This window comes from Emydura macquarii, unplaced genomic scaffold (assembly GCF_026122565.2).
Source record: "Emydura macquarii macquarii isolate MOO-44397 ecotype Brisbane River unplaced genomic scaffold, CSIRO-AGI_Emac_v2 contig_719, whole genome shotgun sequence".
Classification (NCBI taxonomy): domain Eukaryota; kingdom Metazoa; phylum Chordata; order Testudines; family Chelidae; genus Emydura; species Emydura macquarii.
Window position 1 is genome coordinate 17,414,674 of NW_027130856.1, and position 20,706 is coordinate 17,435,379.

Sequence of the window (20,706 nt, forward strand, 5' to 3'; positions counted from 1 at the left end):
ACTGCCACTAGAAGGTTTCCCTCAGATTCACTGCCACCATCACTAATTAGGATGCTTTCTTTTTAAAAGGAAGGGAAGGGAACTGGACCAGATACTCATACGTACATGAGACAGTTTACTGAAAAGGGTGTCTCTTTTTTCTTTTGAAAAACACTGGGAATGGAGCTGTAGCTCTTCTTGGTACTGAAGAGAGTGACAGAAGCCTGTCTAATATCTTCTGTTTATAATACAATACTGCTTTGTGCAAGTTTACTTATGCCTACATCTCCCTGTAATATGGCAGTGTTCCCACGAACATAAGATGACCTGATACGTATCTCATAGATTGTTAATAAGAAAGAATCTTCTGTGACTATGGAGTACATGTACAAAGTATGCTATCACGGACATCAGCAGTGTTCAATCATGGGGGCCTTCAGTTCAAAAAACATAAGCCTCTATCACCTAAAGGAAAGAATTCCATTGACCAATATCTGCAGTAGCCTTTCACCCTCTTAGACCAGGAGACAAAGACCTATACTTTCCTAGTGTAGGTTACACAGATTACCTGAGATTCCCAGTGAGCCTACCGTAGAAAAACTCCCGCACAAAGAGTGGTAATCCATGGGCTGTGCATATAATTTGGAAACACTGTGTGGAAAAGAAAATGTAGAAGTGCCTGCTTCCTGTAAGGAAGTCATAAGGGATTTATTAGCTGGAAGGGCTCCCACTTAAAATGATTCTTCTGAAACTATCCCTAGTCCCTTTGAGGTTTGTTTGTTTGTTTGTTTGTTTTTTTAAAAAGAGTCTCAACTCTAGATGTCATATCTTCCCCTTTGGACTTTCTAGCAGCCTCTTTAAACTCCATAATTTCAGGAGAGTCTGACAGGATTTCACAGCAACAACATGAATCTACATTAATATAACATCCTTCACAGGGTGCTGTACAATCAATCACAATACAATTACAGCGTCATCAATTAAGGACAGTTAAAAGCACCAATCTAGCCATCCATCACCACAGTTTGTTGGCACCAGTACAGAAAATTAAGGACCTAAGAATAAGCCTAATTTTAAATAATGACACAGTTTGGGCATTCCAGGTAGTAATAACTGAGGGGCCTAATTACATAATGCTCTGGCTCAAGACTTTAAGCTGGACTAACCAAGTAACCTGCTGATCCAGACTGTAATGAACTGCTAGGGCTCCACAATGAAAGAAGATTTGTGAACTACTGTGTGTAGGATTACCACATTTCAGAGCCTGAAAATATACGAAGTAATAGCCATATGTGACTAGGAGGTAACAATTCACAGCAACTAATATTGTCATCCAGGAAGTCTCTAAGCATATATGGGGCTGTGCAAAGGTCTGTACTCTCAGTTGTCTTAGGTAGCAAAAGTTCAACTCAGTCGGTTACATAAGATTGTTTATAAAACACAGCAAAAGTTGAAGACAAATAGACAGGTACAAACTGGATTGCTTAAGTTAAAAGAACTGTGACAAGGAATCTTCCTGGCTCCTGTAAAAGTCACGGGCTGGCATAACAATAAGATGCAAGATTCTGAAAACGAGAGGACATATTTATAACTGAAATCACTGCAATAAATTGTAATTGGTAAATTTTAAGAGAATGAAAAACACCCACTTAGCAACAAAACGGGGGTGAAAGCCCGAGTCTAGCAGGTAGAGGAGGGGACCGCTGGACTTCCAAGGCTTGTTTAGGCTTGAAGCTAATTAGGGAGAGGAAGGGAGTATTGCTGGACCTACTAAATTAGCCCAGCAACAATAATTGATGTGAAATAGGAGGGTGTGCTCCCTGAGAGGCTCTGGCAGATTACACAACCTGCTGAAGTCTGGGTATCACATAGAGGGACTTGCATAGAGGCTCAGATTTTCCTCTGACCTGTGCATGCTCACTGACTTGCAACCATAAAATACATTAAAAAAATAATCCCACTGGCTTTCAGTTCAGGCCCAGATAAAGCCTGTACCTTGAGAGCCAGATCACGGCCAAACCCACGCACCTGCAGAAGTGGGAGTAAAAAACCCCTTTGCCCCATGTGGCCTCCCCAGACTTTGACTTCAGGCGCACAGAAGTAAACAAACATGGTGCACCCACAACTGCCCTCTGAAAGTGGGTGGGGAGTGGACACTCTTGGCTCAATGCACAAACCAGCAAAGGGAAGTTGTAATCTGCTATTCGTGTGGGGCACTAGCAGACTGTACATCTTTGACGCAAGGGGGAAGCTCCTGTGCTGTTGTTTGGCCAGCACAGCAATGCTTTGCCCCTGAATGAGGGCAGACTGAAAATGTGTAGCCCACACCCACTCAATGTGACTGGTGAGCCTGCTGTGGCCTAGACCAAGAGAGATGGCTATTTTCGCTCAGGCAGTAATGGCTCATGCTTTTAGATCCAGAGGTCATAGATTCAAGTCCCTGAGGCCAATGATCCACTCAGAGCTGCGGTGTTACCAACATACAATGTTGTAGCCCTAAGAGTGAGGTAGTAAAGTTTGCACCCTGCAAGCTGTAGCATTTTTCACAAGATTGTACGTGTGCTTTCTTCTGGTTTTTTTTTTTTTTTTAGTTTTAAGTGTGGAGCTCTCCTGCCACAAACAAACTATTCACATTCTGACATTATTTTAACCAACACAAAGTACATGGAAGAGTGTGTTATTTACACCGTAACTTAAATTCATTTAAAATATGCTGTACAGTACGAGGGATGGTAATAAGTTTATTAGTGCTGCTTATTAAATTATTGTGTAATTGGATCATGAGCTTCGACAGTTAAAAAAATCGCATCTTGTTCTTTACTAAATGGCATCGTCTTGAATGACATTTTAAGATGCCACCATTTTAAGGGAAAATAGGAATTCTGCCTTTGCTCTGCCAGCATCCCCAGGCTTCACCACACATCAGCCAACTTCCCCCAAAGGGCTCGCTTCTGTCAGGTGCTCAGCACACCAGCCCCAGTCCAGCATAGCATTTAAACATATTTCATTTTAAGCACAAGCAGTCCCTTTGACTTCAGTGGAATGACTCACCCTTAAAGTTAAGCACATACTGTGCTGGTTTGGGATCAGTGTGTTCAGCACTTTGTATGACCAAGCCCTCAAACACCTCCACATTTTCTCCCAGGCTGCCCTTATGCATGGCAAAAACTACCTGATAAAGTTCCAACAGCCACTGCCTTATCCTCCTTAAGACTCACATCTACTGTGAGGGCCACAAGACCCTGCCTGATGATCATGGCTAAGCAGCCGATGAGCTGTAGCTATTCCTTTCCCCTTTCTCCTCCCCACCCTTTCCCCCAAGAATAGTACATGTAAATAATAAAGCTGAGCCAAATCTTCACCAGGTTCATTGGCTTGCACCTTGTATCCCTAACCCCTACCCTTTGTCTGTTTGCATTTTTGGATAGCAGACCCTCCAGGCCAAGGGATTTCTTTTTTCTACATCTGTACACACCCAGCACAGTGGAGCCTTAACCATGAATGGAGCCTTTGGATGCCACAATAAGACATAATTAACAACAACAATAATAAATGGAGGCTTATTTAAGTTCAGTCAAACCAGAGCTCTAGCTTTCATAGCTGTCCGCAGCAGAATAAAGGAAACCACCATGTTGCTTTCTGTATAACTTCCCATTCAAGTCCACAGTTTCTAACACAGTTGGGGATTGTGTTACATGACACAACTTCTTTATTGTCAATGGAGTAGCAGCTGTGGGAGAGGATGTTGTATACTGAATGGTATTTTGGTCATGCAAGTTATTCACATCTGTCAAACTGCCAAGGTCCAGATGACAGATGCAGCATGGGGCATTGTAATGCAACGTATGTGAAACAAAGGTGATGTTTGTCTAAAACGATGCATGTCCATTCCTCAGGTTGGGGCACATTTACTTACCTTCTTCAGAGGAGCATTGAGTGTCTTAGTTCATGTTTGTGCAGTACTTTGAAATCATTGGATGGAGGATTTGTAAGTGCAAAGGATTATTATTACAGTTGAGGGGCATCAGACGGTAGCATCATTGTGATACTGCGTATATCCGAAGACAAGTGCTCTTAATATGTCTGCAAGTAAAGTTCATCATTAAAATGCCACTTTTGTATGCATGGTAATGATGAAAAAAATGGGTCGCAGATGGGATTTTTGTGTGTTGTTATAGATTGTCTCAGTGAAACATAGCAACGCAATAAATACCTTTATAAAGATACTTTAAAACAGGATTAGGATTCATTTTAGAACTTTCAAAGGTTTTATGAGGATTTCCATTCTAAATTCCTTTTATTTATAGACTAAGGAAGTGGTTCTCAACCAGGGGTATGTGGACCCCAGGGGTACGCAGAGGTTTTCCAGGGGGTACATTAACTCATCTAGATATTAGCCTAGTTTTACAACAGGCTACATAAAAAGCACTGGCAAAGTCAGTACAAACTAACATTTCATACAGACAGTGACTTGTTTATACTGCTCTACATACCCTACACTGAAATATAAGTACATTATTTATATTCCAATTGATTTATGTTATAATTATACGTGAAAAATGAGAAAGTAAGCAATTTTTCAGTAATAATTTCCTATGGCACTCTGTATTTTTATGTTTGATTTTGTAAGCCAGTAGTTTTTAAGTGAGGTGAAACTTGGGGGTATGCAAGTCAAATCAGACTCCTGAAAGGGGTACAGTAGTCTGGAAAGGTTGCGAGCAAAAGAATTACAAAGTTGTACAGAAATATATACCTCATTTTATATATGTTATTTTAATGTAGTCTGCTAAGAAAAATCACGGTCACAGTGAGAATAAAGGTAGCTAAAGTTCCTATAGCAACAGTTTCTAGGATGCGGTTGCCAAAGGTGCTTTCTTTTTATATCCTGAAGTAGCTTTAGAGGCCGATTTTTCTTCCCGTTCACTTGCCATTATGGTAATATCAGTACAGACATGATGCAAATGTACTTGCATTGTTAGTATGATAGTGTAGACTACAGCCCAAGAACTGAATATACAGTATGTCATGTGAAAAGAAAAACAAATGTTAAGCAGTCTGACCTTGAGACTTGAACACCGTTCACTGAAAAACCATATTGCTCTGAAAAATTGTTTTCTTGCTATTGTTACAAGTAGCATGTGGGATTTCTGTAAATGAAAACAACTGAACAAGATACTTTTATCTTTTGCTGCCCAGGTTGTTTACTTTGCGCATTTGACAGCACTTTGTGTCTAGTAAGTTTCACAGTTTCCCTTGGCAGACAATTTCCCCTGTTGGCTGTGTGGATCTTTCACATGGCCACAGGGGAGAGAGAAAAAAATTCTGGGGGGAAAAAAAAAGGAAAATGTCATTGTAAAACCTCAAAAATCGGGAGAAGAGGCAGGGACGGGTGTAGAAGCTGAAACTAGTTTTCATTTTTTTGGAGGGGGAGAAGGAGATGAGGAGATAATTGACTAGATTCCAAGATGATGTTGCCCCTCTAAATTTGTATCCTATTTTTATAAGAAAACACCAGAATCCAGGTTTATAAGCATTTTTACAAAATTAGCAAGTTATGATTTCAGTAAGAAAAAAAGAGCATGTCCATGATGTGACTCCATTAAGAATACTGAGCGGCTTGATGTAACTTGATATAACCCTTTCATTGAGAGTCCTCCAACATCACATCTGCCATGTTGTTGTGGTCCAGGGAAGACAATGGGCATATATTCAATACATTCAGCAGCACAGCAGGTGTTTTCTAGTAAGATGCTCAGCAGAAAAGAACACTGTTTCCTTATTGTTATCATTTAAAAACATGCAGCAGCGATAAACATGAATGTTTAGGGTTTTTTGCTTTAATTTTAAAGTCACACTGAGCACTTCTAATTCTAGTGCCCTTCTGGCCACCACCTCTGCTTATCGGCTACAGCTGTGCTTCTGCAAGACAAGAGAGACCCTTAAAGGGATTGGAGCCTCAGCCACATTGGTGTGCAAAGGAGGGAAGGAGGGAATGGTGATTTCTTTGGAGGCGTCCCTACAAAATTGTCCTACTACATAGTTGCCTATAAAGTCTAGGCTTCAAGCCAATCCTATTTATAGGGACTGCATAGCCAAATCCTGAAGGCCTCACTCAGATTTCAGTCCTTATTCAAACCCCATTGAGTTCATACTAATTGTTCTCCTACAGTTTGTTAGTTAGTTGCCTAGGCTGCAGGCATTAGCTCAGAAGTGACAAACTTTATAGCTAGAGATCAAACTAGTTCACCTGTATGTTAGTTTTGCTCAAAATAGGTAGTCTTTTAAGAATGTATTTAGTGTTTAGACTCTATGAAATGCTTATAAGCTGCTGCACGCATTAATCTCACTTGCGGAGTCTGTATTCCAGGATATAAGAAAGTATGTAAGTTTTGGTTTTTAACTTTGAAAATGTTTGCTCTGAACTTGTGAACTCGGGCATGGGAATCGTCCCACCCACCCATCCAGAAGGGCTATCAAAATCAGACGGACGATCGAGGAACATCACAATACAAGGGATTGTTAATGGCCCTATCATAGCTGGGAAATGCTACCTGCAAGTTTCCTCCTGTAGACTTGGAAGCTGAAGGAAGGAAATAAAACAAAATCACAGGATAATTTTCCATCTGCTTGAATCCTGACAGGATCAGAGTCTCTGAAGTGAAGTCAGAGATCCCTAGAGGTTGCCTCCTGGGTCTGCCCTGAAAGACACTTTGAATTGATAGATCACTACAACTCTGTCACTCTTATGGCTGGTCTACACTTAAAACTTACAGCGGCACAGCTGTACATAGTATGTCAATGGGATAGAGCATCTCCTGCCAACATAGCGCTGTCCACACAAGTGTTTATGCTGGCAAAACTTAAGTCGCTCAGGAGTGTGTTTAGCGTAAGTGCTCAGCATAAGTGTTAGCGTAGACAAGGCCTTAGGATTTAGATGGTAATTCATTTGTTTGTATATGTTTGCTTGCTTTAACCTGTAAATAACTTTCATCTTTTTCCTAGTTAATAAACATTTAGATAGTTTATTATAGGATTTGCTACAGGTATTATCTTTGGTTTAAGATCTAGGGTACCAGTTGATCTGCGGTAAGTCACTGATTTCTTGGGACTGGAAGCAACCTGAATGTGGTGTGATTTTTGATGTAAGTGACCATTTATCACCAAATCCAGTTTGTCTGGATGACAAGGTAGACTGGAGAGTCTAAGGGGACTACATGTGACTCCATGGTAAGACAGTTATAGTGATCTAGGAGTTCACATTTGTTACTGGCTTGGCAAAATGTAATTATAGAACACACCATCCGTTTGGGGTGTCTGCCTTGTTTTTGACAGTCTACGTTGAGGTAGGCACTCACAATTGGGAGCCACTCTAGGCAGTGTGACACTAATGATCACTCATTACCCGGGTACCTGTGTCCCTTTGCTGGATTCTCCTCTCCTTACACATCAAGTTCAAGTTTCCTGTCCTTTACCTTCATGAGCCCCTACATCTCTGCACCACCTGCATCCCTGTTCTCATTTCCATTTATTCTCATTTTATTCACACCACTGCTCTCAAGCCTCCCTCCTAGCACCTTCTGTATCATGCTCCACTCGGTTCCATTTGGAAGACTCCTCCTTTCGTTTTTGGAAGACTTCTTCAACCAGTGCATCTACCAACCTCCCTTTCATCATTCAAGTGTCTCCTTCAAATTTTTGTCTTCCATGGGATCTTTCAAAAATAAGCCAACTTTGCGTGCGCATGTGTCTATTTAGAGGGGTGGCTGGTGATTCATGCCCAGCTCTTAGTCGCGCTGTAGATTGTGTTAGTAGCTACAGTCTGGCTACTGAAGAGACAGTGTGCAGTACTACCTGCTGCCAGTAAAGAATCCCAAGGGTTGGAGGAAGTGCAGACCCACTAGGCAGTTCCAGTACATTTGATACCACAAGAGGATCCCAGTGGCACTGAAACAGCTTTTAGTCTATCATTATGGGTAAGATCTTCCATACCTCTGATCAATGTGCCCAACCTTTTCTGGCCTTCTCCAGAACTTAAAATAAGGTCCTTAAAACTGGATGCAATGTCAGGGTCTTAGGGAACAGAATAAAAGGACCGTCAATATTTTAAATAGTTATCCTCTTTAGAAACCAGAGTAGCTGTTCTTGTCCTTATTATTTTAATCAGAAATGGGATAAAACAGCTGTAATGGCAAAGCGGAACCAACTTGGATACTTCCAAAGATGGCCATATTTTGAATACCAGGGTGTTTTTGCAGATATATATTTTAGGGTTGTAAATTAGTCGCACAAAAGGCCAAATATTTTTTAAAAAATGTCATGGTGGTATCACTGCTTCCAACTTCTGACTCATTGACACATGCTTATATCTCAGAGTGGAGGATTTTTTCCCCAGTAACTTAGTGCTCTGAATGTGTTTGTCATTAAATATTGAACAAGTGTCACTGACATTCACTTAAAAGAACAGCTTTGATCTCCTCCACACTCATTTGAGAGAGAAAAGGTGGGTGAGATAGTATCTTTTATTGGACCAACTTCTCTTGGTGGAAGAGACAGAGACAAAAGAAGTTGGTACAATAAAAGATACTATTTCACCCACCTTGTCTTTCTTATATCCTGGGACCAACATGGCTACAATAACACTGCCAACAATAATGGAAGATTCACGTTCATTTGAGTTTTCATTCCAACACTGTTCCAAACACTAAACCTTATTTCTACTGCAGTTATTCCCGGTAAGCCAATAAATTCTGGTTAGTACAGAAATACATCTGAAACAAACATTTTGTAGTTAGATGAAAAAAAAAAAAATATGTTTGAATTGATTAAATAAAAAAAAAGGGGGCATTTCAGGTGTCTTAAACAAAGTTCCTGGGACATATAGTTATTTTAATATACCCCATTCTGTCTCCACACCATGACTTTTAAAACAAAATCATGAAAATATAGGGCTGGAAGGGACTTCAAGAGGTCATCTAGGCTATGTCTACACTGATGCTGACAAATTCACCATCGTCGTATCGATTTATCTGGTTCGATTGAGCAACAGTGAAGAGACGCTCAATTGATCCAGAAGTTGATCTATTAAAACCACCAGAAAAAGTGTAGTGTTGCACCGATGGGTACGCATTTCCCATTGGCGTAGCATAATGGAGATGGTGTGTAAAACAGAAGTTAGGAAGTCAACGTAAATTATTCAAGCTACTCTACACAGCTTACATAACTCCCGTCGACTGCTGCCAAATTTGCCGGTCAGTGTAGACCAGGTCGTAGTCCGGTCCTAGTCCAGCCCTCTGCACTGTTAGAACCAAGAAAACCTAAAACATCCCTGACAGGTGTTTGTCTCCTGTTTCTAAAAACCTCCAATGATGTGGATTCCACAACCTCCCATGAAGCCTACTCCAGAAGTTAACTTCCTTTATAGTGAAAACGTTTTTCCTAATATTTAACATATCTCCCTTGCTGCAGATTAAGTCCATTATTTTTTGTTCTTCCCTTAGTAGACATAAACAACTAAATACCACAGTCTTTCTAACAGCCCTTAACATATCTGAAGATTGTTCTCAGGTTCCCCAATCAGTCTTCATTTCTCAAGACTACACATGCCCAGTTTTTTAACCTTTCCTCATAAATTAGGTTTTCTAAACCTTTTTTTTTTTTTCATTTTTGATGCTCTCCTCTGGACTTTCTCCAATTTGTCCACATCTGTCAACCAGAACTGGACACAGTACTCAGACTAAAGCATCACTAGTGCCAAGTAAAGCAGGAAAATTACCTCCTGTGTCTTACATAGGACACTCCTGTTAATACACCCCAGAATCATATTGGTCTTTTCCACAGTAGCTCTTCAACATAGCCTGAGCACACACAAAAATACTTTAAAACATATTTTCCAAACCTTAAGGGTATTTTTTTCCATCTGGTCATTGGAGCAGGGACTTGAATTTGAATTTCTCACTTCCCACAGGGGACCCTAACCACTGGGCTATAGGATCATTCTCACGCTTTCTTTGGTCCAATGAATATTTAATGATTTATAGAAAATGGAACAGCTTCAACAACAAGAGAGACAGAGTGCTCCATCCCAGAACACTCCATGACTCAGTGGTTAGGTCACTCATCTACAAGGTGGGAAAACTGGTTTGAAGTTCCTGCTTCACATCAGAGAGAGGGGGATTTGAACCCAGGTATCCCACAGCCTGTGTGAGTGCTATAACCACTGGGATATCAGGTACAAGTAAGCACGGTTGCCTCTTTCTCAGTTTTTCTTTAGAAAGGGCTGACCTGGCTTAGGCACCTAACTCCAGGAGGGGGTTCACGGCTGAATCCTGAGTGGAGGGAGGCGCCTATCTCCAGCTCAGAGTTAGGTGTCTAATTCCTTTGTAGGGTGGGGCTTAGGCAATATCACTCTTCAGCTCAATATTTCCTACTGGCTAATGCAGGCAATTCAGCATGTTAGCCTTTGGGAATCCCTTTGTTAGGCACCTAACTTCCTACACAATGCACGGAGAGCCTGGGCACCTCATTTGGAGTTGTAAATTCTGCTAGGCAGCTGGGTGTCTCCCGTTGGCTTAATTACTTCAACCCCCGTGAGCGGCAGTAGCCATGTCGATGGCAGAAGCTCTCCTGGCGACATAGAGCTGTTCACACCAGCACTTAAGTCGGTCTAAGTTATGTCGCTCGGGGCGGTGGACTAATTCAGACCTCTGAGTGACATGATTTATGTAGACTTAAATTTAAGCCATAGTTTAAGTCCCCTTGTGAATCTAGCTGAATATGTGTCAGCTCCCAGCCCATAACACATAACAAGATAGGGTCTGGCAAGATGCTGCTGGTATGTCTTCCCAGCCCCGAAAGGATTAAACATCATGCCCAGATCATTTTCAGACCCCCTCAGGGCACAGTTTATTAATGTAAATGAAAACCTCACAAAGTAACACAAAATAAAGCCATTCCCCTGACCTACACAGGCTGCAGGAGTCTTTCAGCCTCCTTCAGGGCCAGGCACAGGAGCCAACCTCCGTCTTGCAGCTCTCATCCAACTTGGGTGGCCGCTTACACACTCCCAGAACACTGGACATACCAGCACTTCTGGGAATGGCGTGGGCCCACCCTGGCCTGGGTGATCCCGCTCCCGCTGGCATGACCTTGGATGCCTGGTGTGCGTGAGATCACATTGCACAGGGGATGGCATTTACAAGAGTGCACCACCCAGCCCTACCATCCTGATATGTGCGAGGTCAGGCCGGTGGGGGCAGAGAGGCACGCTATTCAAAATGATGAAATCCATCCAATACGGGACTAAAGCATGTCTGGTTTTGTCCCACTATCAGACGGGGGACAAACCAGCCAAAAATAGGACTGTCTAGAATAAAACAGGATGAGTGGTCTCCCTACATCCAACTGAGCTCTCTCAGCCCTTTATACGCATTATCTTTGAAGCAGGGTCCAATAATCAAATAGGGCTGGCTGGCCCGAAGCTCCCTGGCTCTTAAAGGAACTGACTACTTTGTTACAGGCACGAAATTCAAACACAGGGGCCAATGGAAGGGAGCAAAGTCCAGCACCCAACCTTTTCTAAATCCTGATCTCCTGATCCCAATTTTCTCCAGCATTGATTGCTCCCCCTTAGTCTCAAAGGTGTTATGGAACTAAGGTCAGGGCCCCAGATGCTGCCAGCTAAGACTCAGATCTACATATCAGTGGCATCTATATTTAAACTACCACTTCCTGGAGGGCCTCAGGGAACTTCTAAGTCCTGAGACCTCCTAGAAAATTCCCCTGTTGCCTTGGAGTCCGGCCTGAGCTTAGGCTAATGCAATGTATTACTATCATCAGTGTTTGTTTACTGAGTGCTGACATTGTACCTTTCCTGAAACAAATGTTGAGGACACCATGGCCCTGTGCCCAGGAGCTTACAGTGTAAATCAGCCTGGCAATACAGATCAGACGTACAAGACATGCAGGGGGAAGGTTGACACATCCAGTTATCCTTTGTATGCATGTAAATATAGATATAGACAGTGGCAGGAGAAAACAGTGCTTATCTTTCAGAAGCCCCTTTACTGTTTTATCCCAGTCCTTCTTTCTCTCTGCCTCTTCCCCCATTCCAGACTAGATTTTATCCTCCAACCTCCTCACCCACACACGCTTATTCACACACACCAGAGTTCCTCCCAATCACATCCCCATTCTCACCATTCATTCACGCTCAACTCTCCCAACTCAGCCTACCCCAACCCACTCAGTTCCCTCTCTCCGGCCCATCTCAACCAGGCCCAAACCCTCTCTTCTCACCTACCTACTGGTCTCAGAATTCTCTCTCTCTCAACTCAGAAACTAGCCCCTCACTCGAGATCTCCCTTTTTCCTTCCTAACCAACTTCCTGCAGCCCAGAACCTCCCTTGGGCTTATAACTTTCTCCGTGGCTCCTCAGTAAGCTTTTCACCTCACCTTGTAGCTCGACCTCCTTCCAAATCCTCTCAGGCTCACAAGAACCACTCCCTCCCCAGGTAAAATCCCTCCATCACACCACCACCTTCCACTGAGCCTGGAGAATCAGGATCAGAAGCAGCTGAGAAGGACTAAGTCTACAGGTGGTGAGTATGTGAAGGAAGGCTCTTACCCTGCCTCTGTACAGCTAACCTGAATTAGCCTCTCAGAGGTCTATATTTCCTGCCCCCTCTTCTGCCTGCAGAGGTGTAAGAAACTGGAATACAACCTTCTACACCTGCATTACGTGCACATGCAGCTCACAAATTAGCAAAGTGTCTTTGCACGTCCAAAGCATCTTGGCTTCAGCCAAAGGTTTGAGTTTATTATTCTGATCTTCATCCTCTGCTAGAAATACTGGAGTTCATCATCAGTCTATTTCCCCATTCTGCTTTTCTGCTTCCTTCTTCACCTCTCATTTCCCTTAAACTACTATCCACTCAGCCAAAATGTTATTGAGTTTCAAGCCCTTTTTTGAGGAGAAAATTAAGCTGATTGAAAGAGAGCTTGTAATAAGGTCCTGAAATAATTCAGACCTCAATAAGTGAGACACACCAACCTCTTTCCTCTGCTATTTAGAAAATTGTATTACCGTGCATGATTTTGTCATCATCATTGTTTCCATTATTACTGACACTGGGAAGTTGAAATCCCTACTTTATGCCAGTTAGAAGTGGACAGAACTGAACTAAAATGTGTCCAATAAAGAAAAGAGAAGCAAAATTGTTTTTTAAATGCACTCACCCAGCATCTGAACTGTTGCCACAGAGTAGAATGTCCGAAGTGCCATTTTTTATGAAGTAGTTTGCTGCAAAAAAAGTGAAGGAATTATGAATTGACAACCTGCTTTCTAAAAAGCACATTCCCAAATGAACACAATCTCTGAAAATTATCTATCAAACAGCATATGCAGTTATAGTAATCTGGGGATTTGATGAATACGGGGATTTATTTGATTGATTGATCTTAACTTTCAGGAAGAAACATACTTCAGTTCTTGTAGAATCAATTGTAAAAACTAAAATATACCATTTTAAAGCATCTTAGCTATTGCCATCTATGTTTAAAATTCATTGGTAGCATCTCTTCAACATAATGAAGACAAATGAAAGGTAATAACATAATTAAAATACCTTCTTTTAACATTCAAACAGACAAAAAACAAGGAAGTCTAATATTAAAAGTAATGGGAACAGAGGGTAAGTTAATATAAATGCTTTCAACAATGGACATTCTAAAAAGCATAATTGAAGGGTGGTGGTGGTTAGTGGGGGAGGGGGGATTAAGTGGCTGTACAGAGCCCTAGAACAATGAGGCCCTGATCTCTGATCAGGGTTAAATAATAATAGATGCTTTCCTGAAGCCGGTGAAAGTGGATTGAGATGGCTTTCAGCGAGGAGCAAGGCACATACCCTACCTAGTCTACATGCATACCCTACATAGCCTAGATTCTATAGCAAAGGAGTGATTCCCTGCTGACTTAAGGCATTAGGGTGAGATCCCTACACAGCAGGTGTTGTGTGAGCAGAAATGCTTTCCAAGATGATGCTTAAAGAGTTCTCCATTGCAGCCTGAACCTACATTATATAGGTAGCCAATACAAAGAATGCAGGACTCAAGGCTTTAGGCAGATGTGTTGCTGCATTTCAAATAAGTTGCAAGCAATGGAAAAGCCCTGTTCTGATTCCTGCTAAAAGGAAATTACAATCAGTGAGCCTTGTGGTCATGACGACATTTGTTGGTGTTCACAATCATCATTGGATAGATAACAACATAAACTCTTCATACTGTGTGTTTTTGTACTTTGTCCCACACATAGGCCTTTCTACGGAAAAATCTTGGTCCAAACCACTGCCAAGATTTTTAACCTGGTTTATTACCTCTGAACAATCCCCTCAAAAGATATTGTCCTGGCATACCACTAGGGTAGTGAGCACATCTGGGGAGACCACACAATAAGAGATATACAGCACACTGATGATGCTCTGGACTCAGTTAAGGAATTATATCACTGCATAGAGATGCTGAACAACATGGGGAAAAGGATATAACCTAGATGGTTGTCACTTTTCATTGATTTTAAGATCCGAAGAGAACATTATGATCATCTAGTCTGACCTCCTGCACAATGCACCTGGGGATTTCTGCATCAAGCCCATAACTTCTGGTCGAGCTGGGGGATTTCTTTTAGAAGGACATCCAGTCTTGACTTAAGGATTGCAAGTGATGGAGAATCTACCACAACCATTTGTAAATTGCTTCAATGGTTAATTATTGCCACAGTTAAAAATCTGCACCTTATTTTTAGTCTGAATTTGTCTAGCTTCAGCTTCCAGCCCTTGGATGTCATTTCAAATCCCTTGGTGATGACGCACAATTACTCCTCACCACTGGTTGACTTCTGTCTCCCCTTGGCTGACTAAAGCCACTGGAGAAGCATAGTTTCAGTCCCTTTTTCACTGAAGCAACAACCCATGGTCAACTGAATCAAAAAGCTGATGCAGAAAGAACAAGAGCACTGGACTGAGAGAGAACTAGAAAGACAGAACATGTGCAAACAAGTCGCAGTGCTCAGGGTGAATTTTAAAATCCAAAGAGTACACATATGATCTGTCATCTGCTGTTGACTTAAACATTTAGATTCCTATAACAAACAGGATGCTAAGTCCCAAAAAGCTTTATGAAATGCATGGGGGAGAATCAGTACTGAGAGTATCTAAGCAATGGAGGCTAGTCTGCACTGTCAGAGTGACAGTTACCATGCCAGGTTTGAATTTGAAAAGGAGATGAATAGCTGATTCCCTAGTGATAATTGAAGGGGGGAGGGTGTTACAGTATTATCACTGAAGAGCTAAATTGCTGTATTATCATAAACTCACACACTGGTCACATCATCATTCATAGGAAGTTGATTTGATCTTCTGTCTAAAGATATGTCTAAACAGCACATCACCAGGGGTGGCATTCAGGGTGTGTGTCGCTACAGGCTGCAGTGAAAGGCTCTGGCAGAAGGAAGGCAGTGGGGAAAGACTCTGGGAGCTCCCCATTGCTGGAGTCTTTCTTTGGGGTGGGAAACGGCTCTGGCAGCTCAATACAGAGGGGAAAGGCTCCAGCAGTGGGGAGGCAGTGGAGCACTACACTGCTAAAAACAGCAGTGTAGACAGGGGAGGCACTGCTTGGGCACGTAGAGAGCCGTGTAGGTACATAACCCTATCGATCTGGTGTGTCTGTACTCTACTCACCTAAGCAGAGCCTTACCAGTTACACTGCTATTTACAGCTGTGCTGGGGGGCATATAGTGCATGTACTCTACGTACCATCCTAAGTTCTGTGCAGTGTAGACATACTCTAATGCACTGGGAAAACAGAGATCTTGGAGATCTCGATTGTTGTTTGAAGAATAGATCCCCTTCCATAACACTACAGGCTATGTATGCTCCATTGCACCTTTATGCCTCCGCTTTACCTCACTTAACATGTACAGTCAATGCAACACAGTCCTATTTAAATTCAACACATTTTTACCTCTAAAAGGTAGAACTTGTAAAAAATTAGAAAGTGTATTTTGTGGAAAGTGTGGACAATTTTTCATTTTCTTTAAATTTTTTACTGTTTAAAAAAAAACCTGATTTATTTAAATAAAAAACCTGAAAATCAACATACCAAATATTTTTGTTTTTTCTGATTTCTGATCCCCCCTTTATTTCTGAAAAAAAGCTATTTTGTGTCAAAGAAAAGTTCAGAATAAAAATTTATGACCAGCTCTACTAAAAGGTATAGGGTATTCAAAGGTAAAAGTGAAGGCAAGGTTACACATGTATCGAAAATGTATGCATGCATGCATGCGTGTGTGTGTGTGTGTGTGTGTGTGTCTGTCTGTCTGTCTAAAGGAGTATAAAAGAACAAGTTAATCATCTTGCCTTATTAAAACAATGAAAGAAAGGACATAACAATGGCCCCAAATCAACTGCAAGTTATATGAATTATTTACTGTGATAGTGCTAGGTAAAACTTTCTCTATCTTTCAAAAATCTCAAATACCTGCAATTAGTACTCAGCAGTCAGAAATTATGCAGCATAAACACTCATTTTCAAAAAAATTACAATGCAAATGCATTACATCTGCATTTGCATGTATGCCAGAATTCAGCTACATAAACACACAGCACACCAATTGGGCTGGCCGGAAAAAAAGAATTCAATTCTGTTTAAAAAAAAAAAAAAAAAGAGGTTTCACTACTTGTTTTTGTTCCATATCAGATCCAAAATGAGTCCTTTGTAAATTCTGTGAAGAAACATGAGACGGCTCTACTCCAGAATAGCTGATAGCCCAGTGGTTAGGGAACTCACCTGAGATGTGGGAGACCCAAGGTCCCTATTCTGCCTAATTTGGAGCAAGGATTTGAACCTGAATCTCCCCTCCCAAGTGAGTGTCTTAACCACTGGACTGTTGGCTATTCTGCAGTGAGTGTCTCCCTCTCTGATTTTGACCATAAATTCCATCCTGGACTTGAGAAATCCAGACAAAGGTTTTATTGAACCCAGTACGTTCCTGCAAAAAGTTCTGGTTTCCACAGATCAGCATTTTCCAACCTCCTCCCAACCCCCTCAAAAACACCAGCCATCCAAAATAAACGCTGATCAGCTCTATATACCATGAGCCAATTTTACTTAAGAACGACCATACTGGGTCAGACCAATGGTTCTGCTAGTCCAGTATCCTGTCTTCCGACAATGGCCTGTGCCAGATGCTTCAGAGGGAATGAGCAAAACAGAGCAATTATTGAGTGATCCATTCCCTCACATCCACTCATAACTTCTGACAGTCAGAGGTTTAAGGACACCCAGAGTATGGGGTTACATTCCTGATCATCTTGGCTAAATAGCCATTGATACACCTATCCTCCATGAAATTAGCTAATTCTTTTTTAACACAGTTATAGGTTTGGCCTTCACAACATCCCCTGGCAAAAAGTTTCACCGTTCTGTGAAGAACTTCCTTATGTTAGTTTTAAATCTGCAGCCTATTCATTTCATTGGGTGACTCCTGGTTTGTGTATTATGTGAAGGGGCAAATAACACTTATTCAATTTCTCCACACTGTTCACGATTTTATAGACCTCTATCATAACCCCTCTTAGTCTCTTTTCTAAGATAAACAGCCAGTTTTTTAAATCTTTCCTCATATGGAAGCTGTTCCACTCCCATTATCATTTCTGTTGCCTTTCTCTGTACCTTTTTCAAATCTAATATATATTTTTTGAGATAAGGTGACCAGAACTGCATGCAGTATTCAATATATGAGCATACCATGGATTCATACAGTGGCATTATATTTTCTCTCTTATTATCTATCCCCTTCCTAAAAGTTTTCAACATTCTACTAGCTTTTTTAACTGCCAGTGCACATTGTGCATTGTGCACAAGTTTTCAGAGAACTGTCCACGATGACTCCAAGATCTCTTTCCTGAGTGGTAACAATTAATTTAGAGCTCATCATTTTGTTACTATAGTTGGGATTATATTTTCTAATCTGCATTATTTTGCATTTAACAACATTGAATTTCATCTGCCATTTTGTTGCCCAGTCACCCAGTTTTGTGAGATCCCTTTGCAACTCTTCACAGTCTGCTTTGGACTTAACTATCTTGAGTAGTTTTGAATTGTCTGCAAATTTTGGCACCTCCCTGTTCATCTCTTTTTTCAGATAATTTATTTATGAATATGTTAAACAGAACAGGTCCCAGTACAAATTGTTGATGGACCCCACTATTTACCTCTCTCCACTGTGAAAACTGACCATTTATTTCTATTGTTTATTTCCTATCTTTTAACTAGTTACTGATCCAACAGAGGACCCTTCCCTCTTATTCCATGACTGCTTACTTTGCTAAAGAGCCTTTGGGGAGGGATCTTGTCAAAGGCTTTCTGAAAGTCTAAGTACACTACATTGACACTCATCCACATGCTTGTTGACTCAAAGAATCCTAATAGATTAGGGAGGCATGATTTCCCTCTACAAAAGCCACGTTGACTTTTCCCCAATATATTGTACTTATCTATGTGCCTGATAATTCTTTTCTTTAGTATAGTTTTAACCAGTTTGCCTGGTGCTGAAGGTAGGCTTACCACCCTGTAATTGCCAGGATTACCTCTGGAGCCTTTACAAAAAAAAAATCAGTGATACATTAGCTATCTTCCAGTCATCTAGCACAGAGGCTGATTTATGTGATAAATTACATACCACCGTTAATAGTTCTGAAATGTCATATTTGAGTTCCTTCAGAACTCTTACATGAATACAGTCTGATCCTGATGACTTATTATTGTTTGATTTATCAATTTTTGTTCAAAACCTTCTCTATTCACACTCAGACAGACACTTCAGACTTGTCACCTAAAAAGAATGGCTCAGGTGTGGGAATCTCCTTCATATCCTCTGCAGTGAAGACTGATGCAAAGAATTAATTTAGCTTCTCTGCAATGATCTTGCCTTCCTCGAGTGCTCCTTTAGAGCCTTGATCATCCAGCAGCCCCATCGATTGTTTGGCCCACTGATGTACTTTAAAAAATGCTACTGTTTGTTTGGTTGGTTTTTTTTAAAAACTTTTGCTAGTTGCTTTTCACATTTTTTTTTTGGCCTGTCTAACTATACTTCAACAGTGGAGATGGCAGAGTTTAGACTCCTTTCCGTTTTCCTCACTAGGAGTTGACTTCCAATTTTTATAGGATGCTTTTTTGTCTCTAACTGCCTCTTTTACTCTGTTGTTTTGCCATGGTGGGTTTTTTTGGTATTCCCTCCCCCCTCCAAGATATTACATTTAATTACACTATGGTCGCAATTACTGAGTGGTTCAGCCATATTCATCTCTCAGACCAGACCTGTGCTCCATTTAGGACTAAATCAATTTTACCTTCTGTTACAACATTGCAGTTGCCATTAAATGAGCATCCCAACCCAGTGCAATTCCCATTAAATGAGCATTCCATGCCTGTGGGCCAGAACTGGATTCCTAGGGCTTGATTTTCACAGGTTCTAAACAGATGCAGAATCCAATGAAAGAAATTTTCACAGCAAGTCTGAAAATCAGGCAACCAGCCTTATAGTTCAAGCTACCAGCTTATCAACCTATTGTAGCCAAATGTATACATACACATTTATGTCAGTGGAGAATGACTATTTCTCTAACCTAATCCCCTAACTTTTTTTCCCCCCCAGCAGAGACATTGGGTGTGATGGTGTTGACTGGAGCTCAGATGTCTTTCGATGTGACAAGGAGCTTATAAAGCAGAACAGCATGACTGTGAAGGGAAGGAATGTTTGCTTTTCCCATCACCAGCAAGCGACCTCATACCAAGCAAAGCACAAAAGATAAAGGGTCAGATCCATCTCTCGGTTACACCTACGTCAATCTGAAATAACTCAGGCCAGTGGAGTTCTGAGCTGACACAGGTGTAACTAAGATAAGAATATAGCCCAGAGCATGCCACAATTATTACAATAAGAGCTTTTTCTCTCCATGTTTTTACTGATGAGAGTCCAGTGTAGTATTTGTATGCAGCCAAAAACCAATAACTGTCAACTTATTTTGTTCTCTGAGTCCTTAATAGGAACCATCTTTCCTTTTCTCTGCTGTAGGCAACTACTAGCTACATCTGCTGTCAGAAAGAAATGTGATAAGATGGAATAAATTCCAAAAGAGAGAGTTTCCACCAGCTGAGAGAAAGGTACATTCCCTTAGGCTGCACAAATTCCCAGCATCTGACCCACACCATCTCCAGCAAAACACAAGAGAATGATGTACGTCCTCATCTTGCTCCCACAGTGTTCACTGTGAAAACTCCCATTGACTTTAATGGGAGCAGGACTGAGCCCCTGGTTAAATCAGCAATAATACCAAAGAACAGTTAGAATTGCAGATCATGTGGGATGCCTCACTCTTCTCAAAATTAAGGATCCACAGGAGCTAGAGATGGAAAAAGCTATTAGGTCTCTGGGTGCATCTCCCTGCCAAAGCAGGGCAGGATACATTTAGTAGTGTTTCTGCAAATCCTGTGTTAAATGCCTCAGGTGACAGGATTTCTATTGTTTCCCTTGGCAGATTCTTTATTCAACAGCACATTACATCTCTCAGCCAGGAAGTTTCTCCTGATATTTACCTTACATGTTCTTTTTCTTAATTCCACCCTATTACTCTTAGTCATACCCTTTGCATTATTACCCTAAATCATTCCATC

General features: G+C 41.3%; 1 protein-coding gene across 12 annotated transcripts in view; it reads right to left on the reverse strand.

Moving 5' to 3' along the window:
- The window catches only part of LOC137149266 (sodium channel protein type 5 subunit alpha-like), a 319,903-nt gene that overhangs the window by 191,420 nt on the left and 107,777 nt on the right, over positions 1–20,706 (reverse strand). For all 12 annotated transcript variants that reach the window (XM_067542779.1, XM_067542769.1, XM_067542778.1 and 9 more), the window contains exon 8: positions 13,213–13,276. In XM_067542779.1, coding sequence (XP_067398880.1) covers positions 13,213–13,276 — 64 coding nt within the window. The remainder of the gene's footprint in view (positions 1–13,212; positions 13,277–20,706) is intronic.